This window comes from Crocodylus porosus, unplaced genomic scaffold, assembly GCF_001723895.1.
Source record: "Crocodylus porosus isolate Cpor-Errol unplaced genomic scaffold, CroPor_comp1, whole genome shotgun sequence".
Taxonomy (NCBI): domain Eukaryota; kingdom Metazoa; phylum Chordata; order Crocodylia; family Crocodylidae; genus Crocodylus; species Crocodylus porosus.
The window spans coordinates 1,103,073-1,116,787 of NW_017728939.1; the positions used below are offsets into that span (position 1 = coordinate 1,103,073).

General features: G+C 45.4%; 1 protein-coding gene across 2 annotated transcripts in view; it reads left to right on the forward strand.

Annotated features, from left to right (window-relative positions):
* The window catches only part of CLIC4 (chloride intracellular channel 4), a 68,243-nt gene that overhangs the window by 7,345 nt on the left and 47,183 nt on the right, over positions 1 to 13,715 (forward strand). The window contains exon 1 of one of the 2 annotated variants that reach the window (XM_019547631.1): positions 230 to 340. The exons of the other annotated variant lie outside the window; for it this stretch is intronic. Coding sequence (XP_019403176.1) covers positions 269 to 340 — 72 coding nt within the window. The 5' untranslated portion in view covers positions 230 to 268. Of the gene's footprint in view, positions 1 to 229; positions 341 to 13,715 lie in introns of those variants that run through there. 2 annotated transcript variants of the gene reach the window in all.

A 13,715-nucleotide genomic window follows, 5' to 3' on the forward strand; every position in this document is an offset into this window, starting at 1 on the left:
GCTCCGCTCCGCTCTGCTCCGAGGGGAGCCTGAGGCAGACAGAACCGTCCAGAAGCGGGGGGGAGGGGGAACGACCCCTCGAGTCCGTTACTCGGGCCCCGCCCCCTAAACCGCCTGTCTGGCCCCGCCACTCCCATACAAGGTGCGGCCCCGCCTCCCTTATAAAAGGCGCCGCCCTCAGGCCCCGCCTAGGGGAGCGTCCCGCCTGCGGCTGGCGCCGACGCCCGCAGTCGGTGGCCGGGCGGGCGCGGGAGAAGAGCGGCGCAGCATGGCGTTATCGGTGCCGGTAAACGGGCTGGAGGATGGCGAGAAGGAGCCGCTCATCGAGCTCTTCGTCAAGGTAGGCGGTGGGGCGGGCAGCCACTTGCATCTACCTCTTTTTACCTCAGCGGCCCCTCCGCGAGCGCGGGCCATGCCTGGATCCTCCCTCCCCTAGAGTTTGTTGGGGGGGTTCTCCTCAGATGCGGGAGGGACCATGCCCCGGGCACCCCCTCCTCCCCCCCAAGGCAAGTCGCCGTCCTCTGGGCTGGAGCAAAGGGCCGCAATCAGGGAATGTCCCACCCTTCCAGGGTGGTGCAGCACCCTAGGGTCTCCCTGCGCTGTCGGGGGGGATGTATTTAAAGGGTATTTGGTTTAAAGGGTGTTTGCTGTCCAGGAAACAAGAGAGCGGCTGCCGCTCTAGGGATGCGGTAAGCAAAAAGCAGGCTCCGTCTTCAGGAACGGGAAGAGAGAGACAGCTTCTGTGCGTCAAATGCAGCCCGGGTCGGACCGAAACGAGAGAGAAAACTACCTCCTGCCGGCTCCCCGGTTGTGTTAAACGCCCGGCTCGTCCGATAGACGAGGAAGGAAGCATGTGGCGATGTGTTGTGTTTCTCTTGATCACATCCTGTCAGTGCCATCTGGCTCCCGAGTGTTTTTGCATTTGTATGATGCAATATTTTGGGTCCCCCGCAGCTGTTTGCCGATGCCGCGTCTTTCTTCAGCAGTGAGAAATAAATACTGTGCGCGTCTTTTTTTTTTCCTCCACGTTAAACAAGTCAAATTCAGTAAGGAAAAATACCTTAGAGGGTCCCGCTCTTAACTGGTTTCAAACCTTTCAAAGCAGGTGTCCATACATTGCAGTGGGAGAGGAGTTAAAGCTCTTCAAGCAGTGTTTTGGGAATTGATTGTACTAGCCCAGGTGGCAGAGTTGTGATTGGAAAATTGGTGTTGAATCTTTTTGTGTTTTGCAGCAGTTTTATTTATTAGTTGGTCCACTCGACATGACAAATTTGTCCCCTCTCTTTTTTGAGAGGCAAGGGTGTTTTGTAGGATCTCTTATTGAACCAGCTGCATAGTTGGGGGAGAGATTGGCCCAAGCCTTCGGGCAAAAGGTGTCCTTGGTCTCCCCCAGCTATAGTTCAGTAAAGGAAGTGCATTTTGTAGCATCCTCCTGTACGTTTCCTGGCCCATCGATTTAGTACAAGAGCATTCCAATCCTTTACAATGGCGGTTCCCAAACTGACAGGTTGTACACCACCAATTTAAAGTGATACAACCTGAAAAGTACCACCAGCAAATTTTTTCAGTTGAAACCTTAAGTACCATCAGCAAATTTTTTGTTGTATAAAGTAATTATAATAAACCTGTGTACTGCTGGTGGTATGTGTACCACAACTTGGGAACTGCTGCTCTACAGTGTGGAAGATAATGCAGTTCTGCGGAGGCGAAGCTGGTAGCAGACTTCAGAGAAACTTTTGCAGCAGATGATTGATGATTTGTGTGTCTGTCTTGTCAAAATGTCTTAAATCCTAGAAGCAAAGGTTCTGTATCAGGGTGGGCAATTATTTGTGCTGGAGGGCCACTTAATGAATTTTGGTGAGCTATTGGCAGGGCAGAAGGAGGAGCAGCTAGGACAATGGCAGTCAATTCTATCCGGCGTACCAGCCGCCTCTGGGAGCCTGAGGTGGGAGACCTTCACTTTGCACCTCCGTTGAGCTGCAGTTGGGGCCGGGCTGGGCCGTGCAGTGCGGACTCCTCCATGCCCCACGTTCATCCTCTTCAGGCTTCTCACAGGGGCAGGCTGGATATGGCCAGTGGGCCATATTTTGTCCGCATGTGGTCTTTATGCTTACGTGTGTGTGTGTGTGTGTGTGTGTGTGTATGTGTGTGTATGTGTAATATATATTCATTTATTTATAGAAGTACAGCAAAATTTCGTTAACTGGCATGTTCTGTTAACTGATATGCCGGCCTGTAAGGTAAAGTGAAACCCAAAGTGCCCACTATGGCAGTTCCAGTTTCTCCAAGCCCCCACGGCCCGGGGCATAGCAGGCTGCACAAGGCCCCCCCCCGCCCCCGTGTCCCTCAGGGCCCATGGGAGGGTGGGCAATGCTGCAGGAGGGGCAGCAACACAGTGTGAGAAACAGTAGCCCCAACAGGCAAAGATGCCTGTTTGGGCCCCTCAGTTAACTGGCATATTTTGTTATCCGGCACCCCGCCATTCCCCATGGGTGCCGGATAACAAAGCTTTTACTATGTATGAAATTGGTTAAAATGTAGATTATTTCTACATACAGTATTAAGTACAATTGTCCATAATGTTGATTTGTGGTAATGCTCAGGTGAGGATTTGGGACCTGTTGACTGGGACAGACTGAACTCAACATAGAATAGATTTTTTCAGAAATGCCTAAGTGATCTGGGAGCGCAAATCCCGTTGACAGTCAGTGCTCTTGAATAGTCTCCAACGGCTTCTATCCCAAGGAACCTGTAATTGAAGATGAGTACAAGCAGCATGTCAGATGAGTGTCATGACAAAAATATCCATACATATCTGCTAGCCTGGGTGCCTTAGTTAAAAAAATGCAAAAATAGAACCAAATCCTCCAGGAAAAACTTCATCCTAGTCACAAGTCAGTGGGTGGGGTTTTTCTTTATCATGTCACAGGCTCTTCAGAAATGCCAACACAGCAGAAAGCACATGATTATATTAATCTACCCTGAAGTTGATTATTAGTTGATTATCTGGCTTTTCAGTGGAGATTAGGACTGAGTTCTTGAGGGATTTGAGAGAGAGAGGTGTGGTTTTGTGGAGAAATTTGAGGACGTTACATACATAAGAAACAGTAACAAAGTCACAGAGGGGTGTGTATGAAAAGCATGTTTATTTTCTGTGCAGTTGCTGTGTATCTGGGAGGATGCTGAAACATTTGTGGTAACTTACTATTTATTTCTCTTTTCTTTTCTCTAATACAATTTGTTCATTGCATGACAACTATATGTTATATAGTTGTATGTGGGATGTGCACTGTTTGTGGAAGGGGAGAGAGATTCCTTTCCTCCCTCCTTGTGCTGGTGAATGGATCAAAAAAAATCTTTTACCTTGGCTCTGCAGCCTGTTCCACAGGGTAAGTACGTGAGTTTTGCTGGGAACCATATCCTTTTGGTTATTGCTTGGAAGAGAAACTGTTGAAAATAGTTTTCACTTAACCACCCTGCTAAATGGCTCGTACCAGGGGTGGGCAAAATGCGGACCGGATGCGGCCTGCCAGGCCATTCTATCTGGCTCATGGAGCCCCTTAAATTTTCTAAATTTTTTTATATTTAGCTGCCCCTGACTACCTGTCATGCAGCCCTCGATGGCGTGCCAAAACTCGGTAAGCGGCCCTCCACCTGAAATGATTGCCCGCCCCTGGCTTGTACTCTTACGGACAGGCACCTACTTCCTAGCTAATCCCGAGTGGTCAGAATGTGGAGTTGTAACATCAGGCGTTGTGCTTGATGGAGAGGCCCAGGGGGCAGGGTGTCAGGAGATGTGGGCTGTCTGTGCAATAGATAAAAATAAAAACAAAAAGCAAAAAAAAAAATTGTATGCTATTAACTAGCAAACATAAAACTGAAAGGCTGCACAAGATAGGGAGCATAGGTAATTGCTCTTCAAAGTGAGCATTTAGGTCTGTGGCTTCTACAGTGCAGTGTTAGTCAGGTGAGGCTCTTAATATAGTGGTAATGGAAAGACTTTTGACCAATCAAAAAGTCTCATTCATGAAGTCAGTGTCAACTGCCAATGGCTGAAGGGTGGTAACTGTGATCTTGGTAGAAAGGACTGCAGCAGACAGGCTAAACTAAGACAGAGTTACATGTTACAGCCTTAGAATCAATCAAGCTTAAGAAGCATGTGATTTAGTGGCTGGGTTCCCAAAATTTTGGTCTTAAAACATGTTGCTGGTTTGTGATCAGTGATAGAACTGTCTGGGGTAAATGTGCACATGTCTCTGTCATACATGTAACAAAGAGCTAATAGCGTAATCCTAATAACTGAATTTTGTCTGAAACGACTGGTTATTTTAGGGCCTGTTGTAATTCCTGCTTGCCACCTCTGCTAAAATATATGCAAAACGAGCACTGGGTATGTACACAGGGAAACAAATTTCATAGTGCAAAACTGGAATAATGCATGGTTGCACTTTTAGGATGTATGCCAGTGGTCTCGAACAACTTCAGCTTTCATTAACCTCATTGGTGGGCTGCCCACAGTCTTTTTTTTAAGTTACCAATGCAAATATTTGCCAAGGCTTTTTCTGTAAGAGCTGTTAGGAAGAACTAGTGATGTATCTGATTTCTCATGTGCTTTCAGCATGGCTTCCTAGTATGTTTGCATGTATTATTGATAAGGGAGGTCTGCTTCTATTGTCTAACTGGAATATTTTAAAACACCCAGGTGGCTTCTACAGTAGCAAAGACTGAAATGAAATGAACATGAGATCGTGTACAGCAGCTTGGGCAGTACAGTTTGATTAGAATTCTAATAAAACAGCATATGGACATCACCTTGTCTTGATTTTTGCCTTTTAATAAAAAGTGTTATCTGGGTGTTTATGTAGCTGAATAGAAGCACTCACCTGCGAAGCCAGAGGACACAGTACGCAACTTCTTGAAGGGTTTGTTTAAGATATTTACATGAGAGAGGTGGATGAAGGCTGCCCAAAGTTCAACCCACTATGTTTTAGAGGGTGGCCTCTGGCTGCATTCTTTCTGTAACAGCAGGGTGAGGATGGAGCCTATCAACAAGTGCTACAGAACTTGATAAAGAATTCTTAATCATACCTACATATTTTAACATGACATGCCAAGAAATAGGGTCAGTGTGTATTCATCTTCCCTGGAAGAGTCTAATATGGGGCATTCCATCTCTCTCTTTTTCTCTTTTTCTTTGCTTCAAATGAAAATGAACAGAAATGTATGTTGTTTGTAAACTAAGTATAGCTTTCTTGCAGCCTGTCAGTTAGGCCTGCCTGGCAAATTTAGGCATCCCTTTTCAAAACAAGTAATCCTGTAGACTGCATTTAAGCATGGTGAATTTGAAGTGCTCCAAATTGGAGCATTTCAAATGCATATCTGTCCATATGCATAGGTTCTATCCTGCAGGCTTTCTGTCTGTCTCAGGGTGAATTAAAACGTGTTCAAGGATAGCTGGATTTCAGCCTTAGCCTGGACCCACAGACTTTGAATATAAAGATGCAATGCCTTGTGTGCCTCCAGAGGGTATTGGTCTTGGGTATAAGGATTGCAGAACAGGAACAATGGGGACGGAATCTGGAATGCTGTGAATCGCCATGATTTTCTACTTTGGACGAGGCTGCATACTAAGTCATTGTGCCAGCATACTCCCGGTTTCTTAGCTGAGTGGAGATGAAAGAAAATGAGCCTTCATACTGGAGAAGCTCTTTTAAGATCTTTTTATGTAGTGTAAAGGCATATTACCCTGAATTACCTGTCCAGGGGATAAACTAATAACTCAAACAACTTGCTTAACCAGAGAACTCTAAAGCTCTTGAGTAATGGAATGAACATGTGTGAAACTGCTAAATCTTGTTTTTGTTGGCTTGGTGTGTGAGGCCTTGCAGTCCACTTGACATTTCTGCTTTTTTCTGTCTATAAAACAATGGCTTTTGAATGCTACAGATAATTCAGAAACTTGAAGGCATGTTCTAGATATCAGTGGGCAGAATCTTACTATTGATGTTGGGGAAAATTGTGACAGCACAAGGGATGAATGTAGCTCCTGCCATTTGGTGAGCAGAGCCACTGGTTATAAGCACCTCTACAGTAATATATAGATCAAAGTACTGGCTGACATCATTGAAAACCTTCCAGAGTAACAATAGCTCTTTGTTATCTCAGTCTGTCCTTCTGTGGAGTTTTATATGGAAAGGATAAATAAGGGTGGGGAAGGGGAGACTCATTCAGCTGCAGATGCTCTGAGTGGGTGGGAGAGGCAAGATTGGTGTGAAAAGGTAGAGAATCCTGGCACGGAGATGGCATGGGAGGGGTGAGTGCACAGGAGTAGTTTCAGAAGGCCCCTGAATTAGATTGTGGGACGGGCACATGAGAAACATGGGGAGAGCGGAGAGGTACGTAAAATTCGGTGCACACACCAGCACAAACTCTGTTTGCAGAAGCAGCGATGCTTGTGTTCTTTTAAATATTAAAAAGGGACAAATTGGTGTTTGAGATGCATTGTAGAAAAGGTTCTGCCAGCCTTCATCTGAACTGGATTTTCACTGAGGTTGTCAACTGTAGAAATACATTGTGTCCAGGGTGGATAAAAATCAACATTTAAAAAAAAATAGGATTTTTTATTTAAATCAGACGTTTTCCGTTTTATTTAATCATATTTTTGATGGGGTTTTTTTTTTTGTTAACATGCTTAAAAAGCCCCCAACCCTATATTAAGATAGTTTTAATTTAAAACATGTTAAAGCTCAAAGACCACCAGGGAATGGGGATTATAACATCTAATTATATACTATTTGAGACAGTATATTTATGTAATCTTTTTAGGTCACAACAGGCTATGGATTATATGAGAGGCCCAATCTTATGGGGTTCTCAGAGGCTACTCCATAGATTAGTAAAGATTAAAGAAAACCACTGTACCCAACAGGACTCGGTGCTCAGTCTATAAGATCCCATTAAGCATCTCTGTGATACTTAGTTTTAGTTCTCAAACTGTGGATTTGTGTCTCCAGAGATAACATCCTTGTTAAGCAATATATGGAGATGAGAGAAAACAGATCTAATTATCTGCCCAGCAGCCCTCTTGTCTCTCTGCAGGTTTGTGTACACAGTCAAGCCCTTACCTTTCTCTAAAAGTACAACATTTCAAGAAGTTATTTGATATCCTTTATTCATTTAACAAGAATGCACTTTGTAGAAATCAGTCATCAAATCGAGGCTTCCAGACCACTGATTTAAATCAATTTGATTTAAATCAAGTCCACCCTGCTTGTGTCTAACCTGGTAGATTATTGAAGGGTGGGTGTTACATTACTGGGGTTAGCAGGGAAGGTGGGTGTTACATTACTGGGGTTAGCAGGGAAGGTTAGGAGCAAGTAGTTTGATGCCTAGTTTAACTTTTAAAAAGTGGGGTTTTAAAAAGCGGGGTGGGGTGCAGATCTAAATGCTGCATAGTCTGGTTTAAAATAAATCCTTATGAGTATCTTTTTTCTTAGACTCCTTTTCTGTGCTACCATGACCTATTTTAATAATGTACAATTAAAATGTATTATTGGGTGCTTACTCACTTGTGGTTGACAAGCTAAAAATTCTTAGCATTGTGTCTGCATCTAAATTATTTAGAAGATGACTTGCATTGAGTTTAAAATAATATGTAAACACTAAGTATTTTTGGGGTATCTCTTTCATTAATGCAAGGAAATTCTTTCTTTTGGACAATCTTTCTAAACCAGGGGCAGGCAAAATACGGTCCTTGGGCCAGATCCGGCCCGCGGGTGCCCACCAACTAACTGTATCCCACCCCGCCCACATACCTTGCTCCCATCTGGTGAGCAGAAGGGCCCGGCCCAGCCCAGCCAGCACACGCATCTTCTGGGCAGGGCTGCTGCTGCTGCTGCAGTTGCTGGGGCACCTGCTTGGCTTCCTTGGTCTCCAGCAGCTCCTCCTTGTCTCCCTGCTGCAGCACTTGTTCCAGGCAGCATGTAGGGAAGAGGTGGGGGTAGGGAAGCTGCACTGTGGGCTGGGAGGAGCTGCTGCTGGGCAGGTGTGGGAAGCATGGGGCAGGCAGGAGTGCAGAGCCTGTGCCCAAGGGTGTGGTGGGAGAGTGGAGCTTGGGTGGGCAGGGTGTGTCCCCCTTCTGTGCTGCACATCCCTTGCCAGTGGGGGGGCCCTCAGGGTGCTTGTGGCACTGCCACCCAGCAGCTCGCATCTCTGGCCAGAGCTTTATATGACAGCAAGGAGTGCAGCCACTCTGGCCTGCCTCTGTTGAGTTAGGCTGTACACAGTGCATTAAAAGCTCCTGGTATTTGCATACCACCAAGGAAAGGCCCACATGATGGAGCCGGCTGCTTTCTCTGTCGCATGCAGCTGCTAGGACTCCACCGGAAGTGCCAGGGAGCCCTATCCCCTGCCTTGGTGGTGCACAAGTACCAGGAGTTGCACGTGTCCTGTGAAGAGCCCTGTGCAATGGAGGGGAGCTAGCCGGGCTGTGCTCCTTGCTGTCATGCCACACACCACCAGGCAACGGTGCCTGTGCAGGCCACAAGTACCCTGAGGGCCCACCATCTGTTGCTGCTGGTCGTGGCAGAGGCTGTGTCATGGGGGGAACCACGTGGAGTATCCTCACAGCCCCCCCCATCCTCCCTCACACTATAAACCCCGCACACCCACACTCTTCCTCCACAGCCTCCCTACATAACATACCCTATATTCCTCTATCCACACTTGCACCTCCCCAACTACACCGCACACATAAAATACCAGAGTAAGACTTTATTTTGACCTATTATGCAGTCATCTCCATATACGCTACACAAACACAAATCATGACAAATATTTTTTTGTAATAAAATGAAAATATGTTATAGTAGATGTTTGACTTCTAGTATATGATTTTTTTTTTTTCTAGTTCAGATGAAGACCCCCGGCCCCCCCAGCCTCAAAGGAGTGCTTCTAGGGGCAAGGGGAAGAACTGGCGGCAAAAGTCAGGAGTTAGGGGCAAGACTTATGGTCTCAAGATGGTAGGCAGGGGGTGGGGCACCTGTCAAGGGGCGGGACTACCCTTGTAGCCCTCGACAGCTTACCAAAACTCATGAAGTGGCCCTCCAGCAGAAATAGTTGCCTACCCTTGTTCTAAACCATGAAATGCCTAGAGCAGATGCAATGCAGAACAAATCTAAGTTTCACTTCTTGGGTCTTTCCTGTAGTGTGATTTAGCAGCAGGGCAGATCAAGGCTTTAATTTAATGGTATTTGTAAGAAGAATCAAACTGGGTATTACTCATGAATCTGAAGTAGGTAAATACATGCAGGGCAAAGATATATCCAGAGGTGCCTCTCAGAGTAATATTAGAACATTCTGACAGGCCTTCTAAAAGATTCACTAAGAAATAGAGAGAAGGTAAGTTAGTGATATTGTGGGTGGGGAGTGAGGTGGCAATACAGATACTGTTTTAGATTAGTAAGCAACTGTACCTTTAAACCTTATTTCCATGTTTCTAGATCAGTGTTACTGTAGAAACCGTTTTGGGGTTGTTCTTTTTTGGACCTGGGTTTTCTTTTTATCTTAAAGGATTCTTGAAACTTGCAGACTTTTAATGGGTGTAGATCACTTGCACCTAAAGGCAGTATTTCACTGGGAGATTAAGGTAACTTTTGCAACATTTCCAAGTGTCATGCACCTTGAAATGATTCAAAAGGGTAGTGTTTCAGCTGGGAGACGTGTGTAGCTGGAGCTCTTCAAAATTGCTGTGGCTGTATAGCTTCCTGCTCCTAGCCAGGGGATGCTACAGGAAGTTCAGGATTGCAGGATGGCGGGGATGTGGAATCTAGAAGAGGTCTGAAGGAAGCATTAGGTCTGTAGTGGTGGCAAGGGTATTCCATCCATGGGATGCTTGTCTTTCCATTCTCCAATCCATCGAACATCTTGGCCATCTAGAAGCAGGCACAGAGGCATAACAAGTAGAGTTAGTGCCCTGGGCAAACCATGCAGGAGAGTTGGGGGTTGATTGTGGGGGTGGGGAGGGGGCATATAGTTTTACCGATGCCAGCAACTCCTAAACAATCCTTGCCTGGACTGCTACTACTGCATGCTCTGCCCACCCCAGCAGCAGCCGAGGACTGTTTTTGGAGTTCTTGGTGTGGGGCAGCTCTTGCTGTCAGGCTGCGTACTCCAGGGATGAGGGGCAATTCTGGCATGTTTCCTAAACTATAACCTGGGGTAGGTGCCCCTCTTGCCCACCCTTAGTTATGTTACTGAACCAAAATGCAGAAGAGATTGTGGGGTTGGAGAACCCGGCTCCAGCAGTGGTGATACTCATCATAATAGTATCTTATTTCAAGATGTACCCTTTTTGGAGCACTTCTAGCACTGCTGTAACATTTCACATCACACCTCTGTTTGTACAGCCGGCCCTCTTGAAAGGTTATTTCTGTGTTCTGTTCACCTGTGGGCAGAAATACTGCCTGACAGTGTAGGAGAAGGGGAGAATGCTGTATCTCACAGGAACTGCAGGGAGCATTTGGGAAGGTACATCTTGATTACCCAAACTAGGACATACTTCTGCAGAAGGTGCTGTGAGATCTTTAATGACCAAATGCTGAAGACTACTTGTTGCCATGTCTGTGCACTTCTAGCAGCAAAGGTTCTCTGGCAAAATGTTGAGGCATTAGTTCTTTGCTGAGTTAGGGGGAAGAATACCACTCATCTGAACTGCCAATATTTGGGGGATTTTTTTTAGTCACACGTGGCACAGGTTCATCCCTGCTTATCTTAAAATCTGACATTCCAGCCTAAGGGCATAGCTGCTACATATTGCTTGTAACCTAGCATCCTACAAACCTGTTTTTCATCATTGCTGTACTTATTTTTCACAGTTTCAGAGTAACTGTGAAATCAAGATGGTCCACATTGGAGAATAACCAATGTTACTTATTTGAAGAATTGTTTTGGAAGATAATCTTGTCAGGGATAGGTTCGTCACATGATAAGCTCATTAGGTACAGTCTTTTCCCTATGTGCTTCCTCTCGAAGGATTATCTTGTAATAACGCTAGTGCTTGAGAATGTTCTGACCCTAGCCCTGAAATACACTTGGTTAAGATGAACTTCCCTCTGCAATTAATTCCCCTCCTTGCAACCCAGGTATATTAACCTTTGAGAGCAAATACACGGGTAGCATTAGTGAACTCATCTGAGGCTTAGATATCTTGTTTGTCCCTAGTGCTGTTGATTGTATAATGAATGGGATATCTCCACAGCAAGGGACAGACTTTTAAGGTACATATTTTCCCTATCTGCTTGTTAACAGTAAATATTATTGCCTTTCTTACCTGCTTCTATTTACCAGTGCCTTAAAAATGTCTGTCTAATGCATTTGGTGTAATATTCAGCATATACAAATACAAGCAGTTCCGAGTTCAAACATGAGAGGTTGTCTAATGTTTTTAATAGAAAATGGGATTAACCTTGAAACAGTAATCTTTTACTAACAACTAATTTTTTTCACCATAATTTGAATTATTTTTTTTCTTAAGCTGGAAGTTGCTTACAGTATTTTGTTGAACTTCTCTTGTAGTGCTTTTAACCAATTTTAGCCTTGGTGTATGCCACTTAATGTTTAGACAGTTGTGGTTATAATCATTTTACCTTTAAATGTTATGATTACCTTTTTAGTTTTTAAAGAACATCACTTACGTCACAGTTGCAAGATGTCTGGCTGTGCAGTATTCCTTCCCTTTTCCAAAACGTGGTATGGGAATTTAAGTATCCGATTGTGAACTCATTGCCTTCCAGGTCAGAAAAAATGAGCATTACACATAGGCCGAAACGAACACTTATGACAGTTTTTCCAATGAAAACTGACTTTTCCTCCCACTTCACTCCAAAAGCACTTTTTTAACATAGTTCCTGCCAGAACTCTTCTACCGGGAGGCATTTCTAACTGTATTTTGAGGGCTTTAATACTGTGGTAAGCAATAAAGGGGGTGTTGGGTGGAAGCTCCATCTCAAAACTGTTGCCCTACACAGTAGTTTTGGCTCCCCAGCCTAGCAGAGATGAGCAGACAACAAAACCACATCAGACTGTGGCTCTAATAAAGCTCTGTGCATATTTTTATGCGTCTGGCTCTGATCATGTTTCTATTAAAAGAATACACAGGAACACGAGATGTTTGTACTTACCAAGACAATATCAGAGGTCATATACAAGTATTTAAGGAAGCTGAGGTTCCTTTTAACAGGAAATATTTTATTGTTGCAGGTGAAGATAAGTGACTGTTGGAATTTTGTAAAAAGACTTGGTATAAACTTGCTAGTTAAGTGCAAGAGTGACAGCGCTCACAGTTTCAGCTAATCTCTCAGTGGGTAGCCTAGTGAGACAGCATTAACATCCTAAGAAATTAAGCTGCAAGTGTAATAATTACCTCAGGTGACTCAAGATCACTGAGTTCAGGATGGGAAGCGTAAGACTAATGTGGAGAGGAGCTGGCAAGACTTTCTAAGAGCAAAAGATGAGTTCAGATCACTCTGGCATTTCCCCTTTTAGATGCTCCCTGTGAGAGAGCCTGTGCCAAAGCCAGAGGCAGCTACTAGACCCAAAGGACCTGGCTAATACTCTTCATACCCAGGTGTTTCTGGAGGGGAGGAGCTGGGAACTCAAACCGCAGCATAAAGAGGAGCCCGGAGCAGGCAGGAGGGGAGAGTGCAGGACTGGAAACGAAGAAGCTGGGCCGAACAACGCTGGAGGAATCTGTGAGAGCCATGTGGAGGGCTGGCTGGAGGCTCCTGCAGAAAGAGAACTCCCCGGAGAAGCTCTAGAGGAAGGTACAGTGGACTGGGAAGGTCAGGAACTACCTGCGATCTCCTCAGCAGCCGGCAGAGCCCGATGGAGAAAAAGTACCATAAAGACTCTAATAGAGGGGCATTATTAAAGTCTGGTACCGTAGTGACCCCAAAAGAGGTGCAAGGAAAAATTATAAATGATGACCTCAGTGAGAGGAGGGTACTGTGATGACCCCAATAGAAGACGCAAGAGGTGCAATCCTATGGACACAAACAGGGGAAGAAGAGAGTAGTCGCACTGACATTTTTGTTTCTTTGTTTATTGCCAAAAGCCGGGTGACAATCCTCCAGGACATGAGGCGTGGGTTCCTTTCACTTTTCTTTTTTTGTTGAGGTAAAGGCCATGGGGAGGAACCCGGCAGCTGAATACAAACCTGAGGATGCTTAAACGACCAATGGACCGGGCAAGGGTGTAGGGGTGGTGAAGCCCTCAGCATGATAGGACAGCGGATGACGACAAGACAGCACCACACATCCAGGTACCGAACATACTCCTATAAATGCCAAAGACGTGGCAGACGAGAACGTGGGTGTGTGGATCTCCATCTAAGACTTGTCCCTTGCTTCAGCTGGAAGGCTGAGGTCCTATGAAAATACAGCTCTAGGCCAGCTGTCTATATGTGCGTGTAGTTCTCTGGAGGAGGAGAAAACGAAAGAAAAGGTCACAAGGACTCTTGGGAGGGCGAGCTAACCAGTTGGCCACTTGACAGTGGTGCATTGGCTGGGAATTTGGCAGCAGACTCCTAGAAGGGTGCAGGATGGAGCACCGACTAATACTGGCAGGGCTGGACACCCTGCAACAGACTTTAAATCTGATAGCGCAGGTACTACAGCAGCAGGCCACAAGGCAGATGGCGATAGAGGAGCACCTGATAC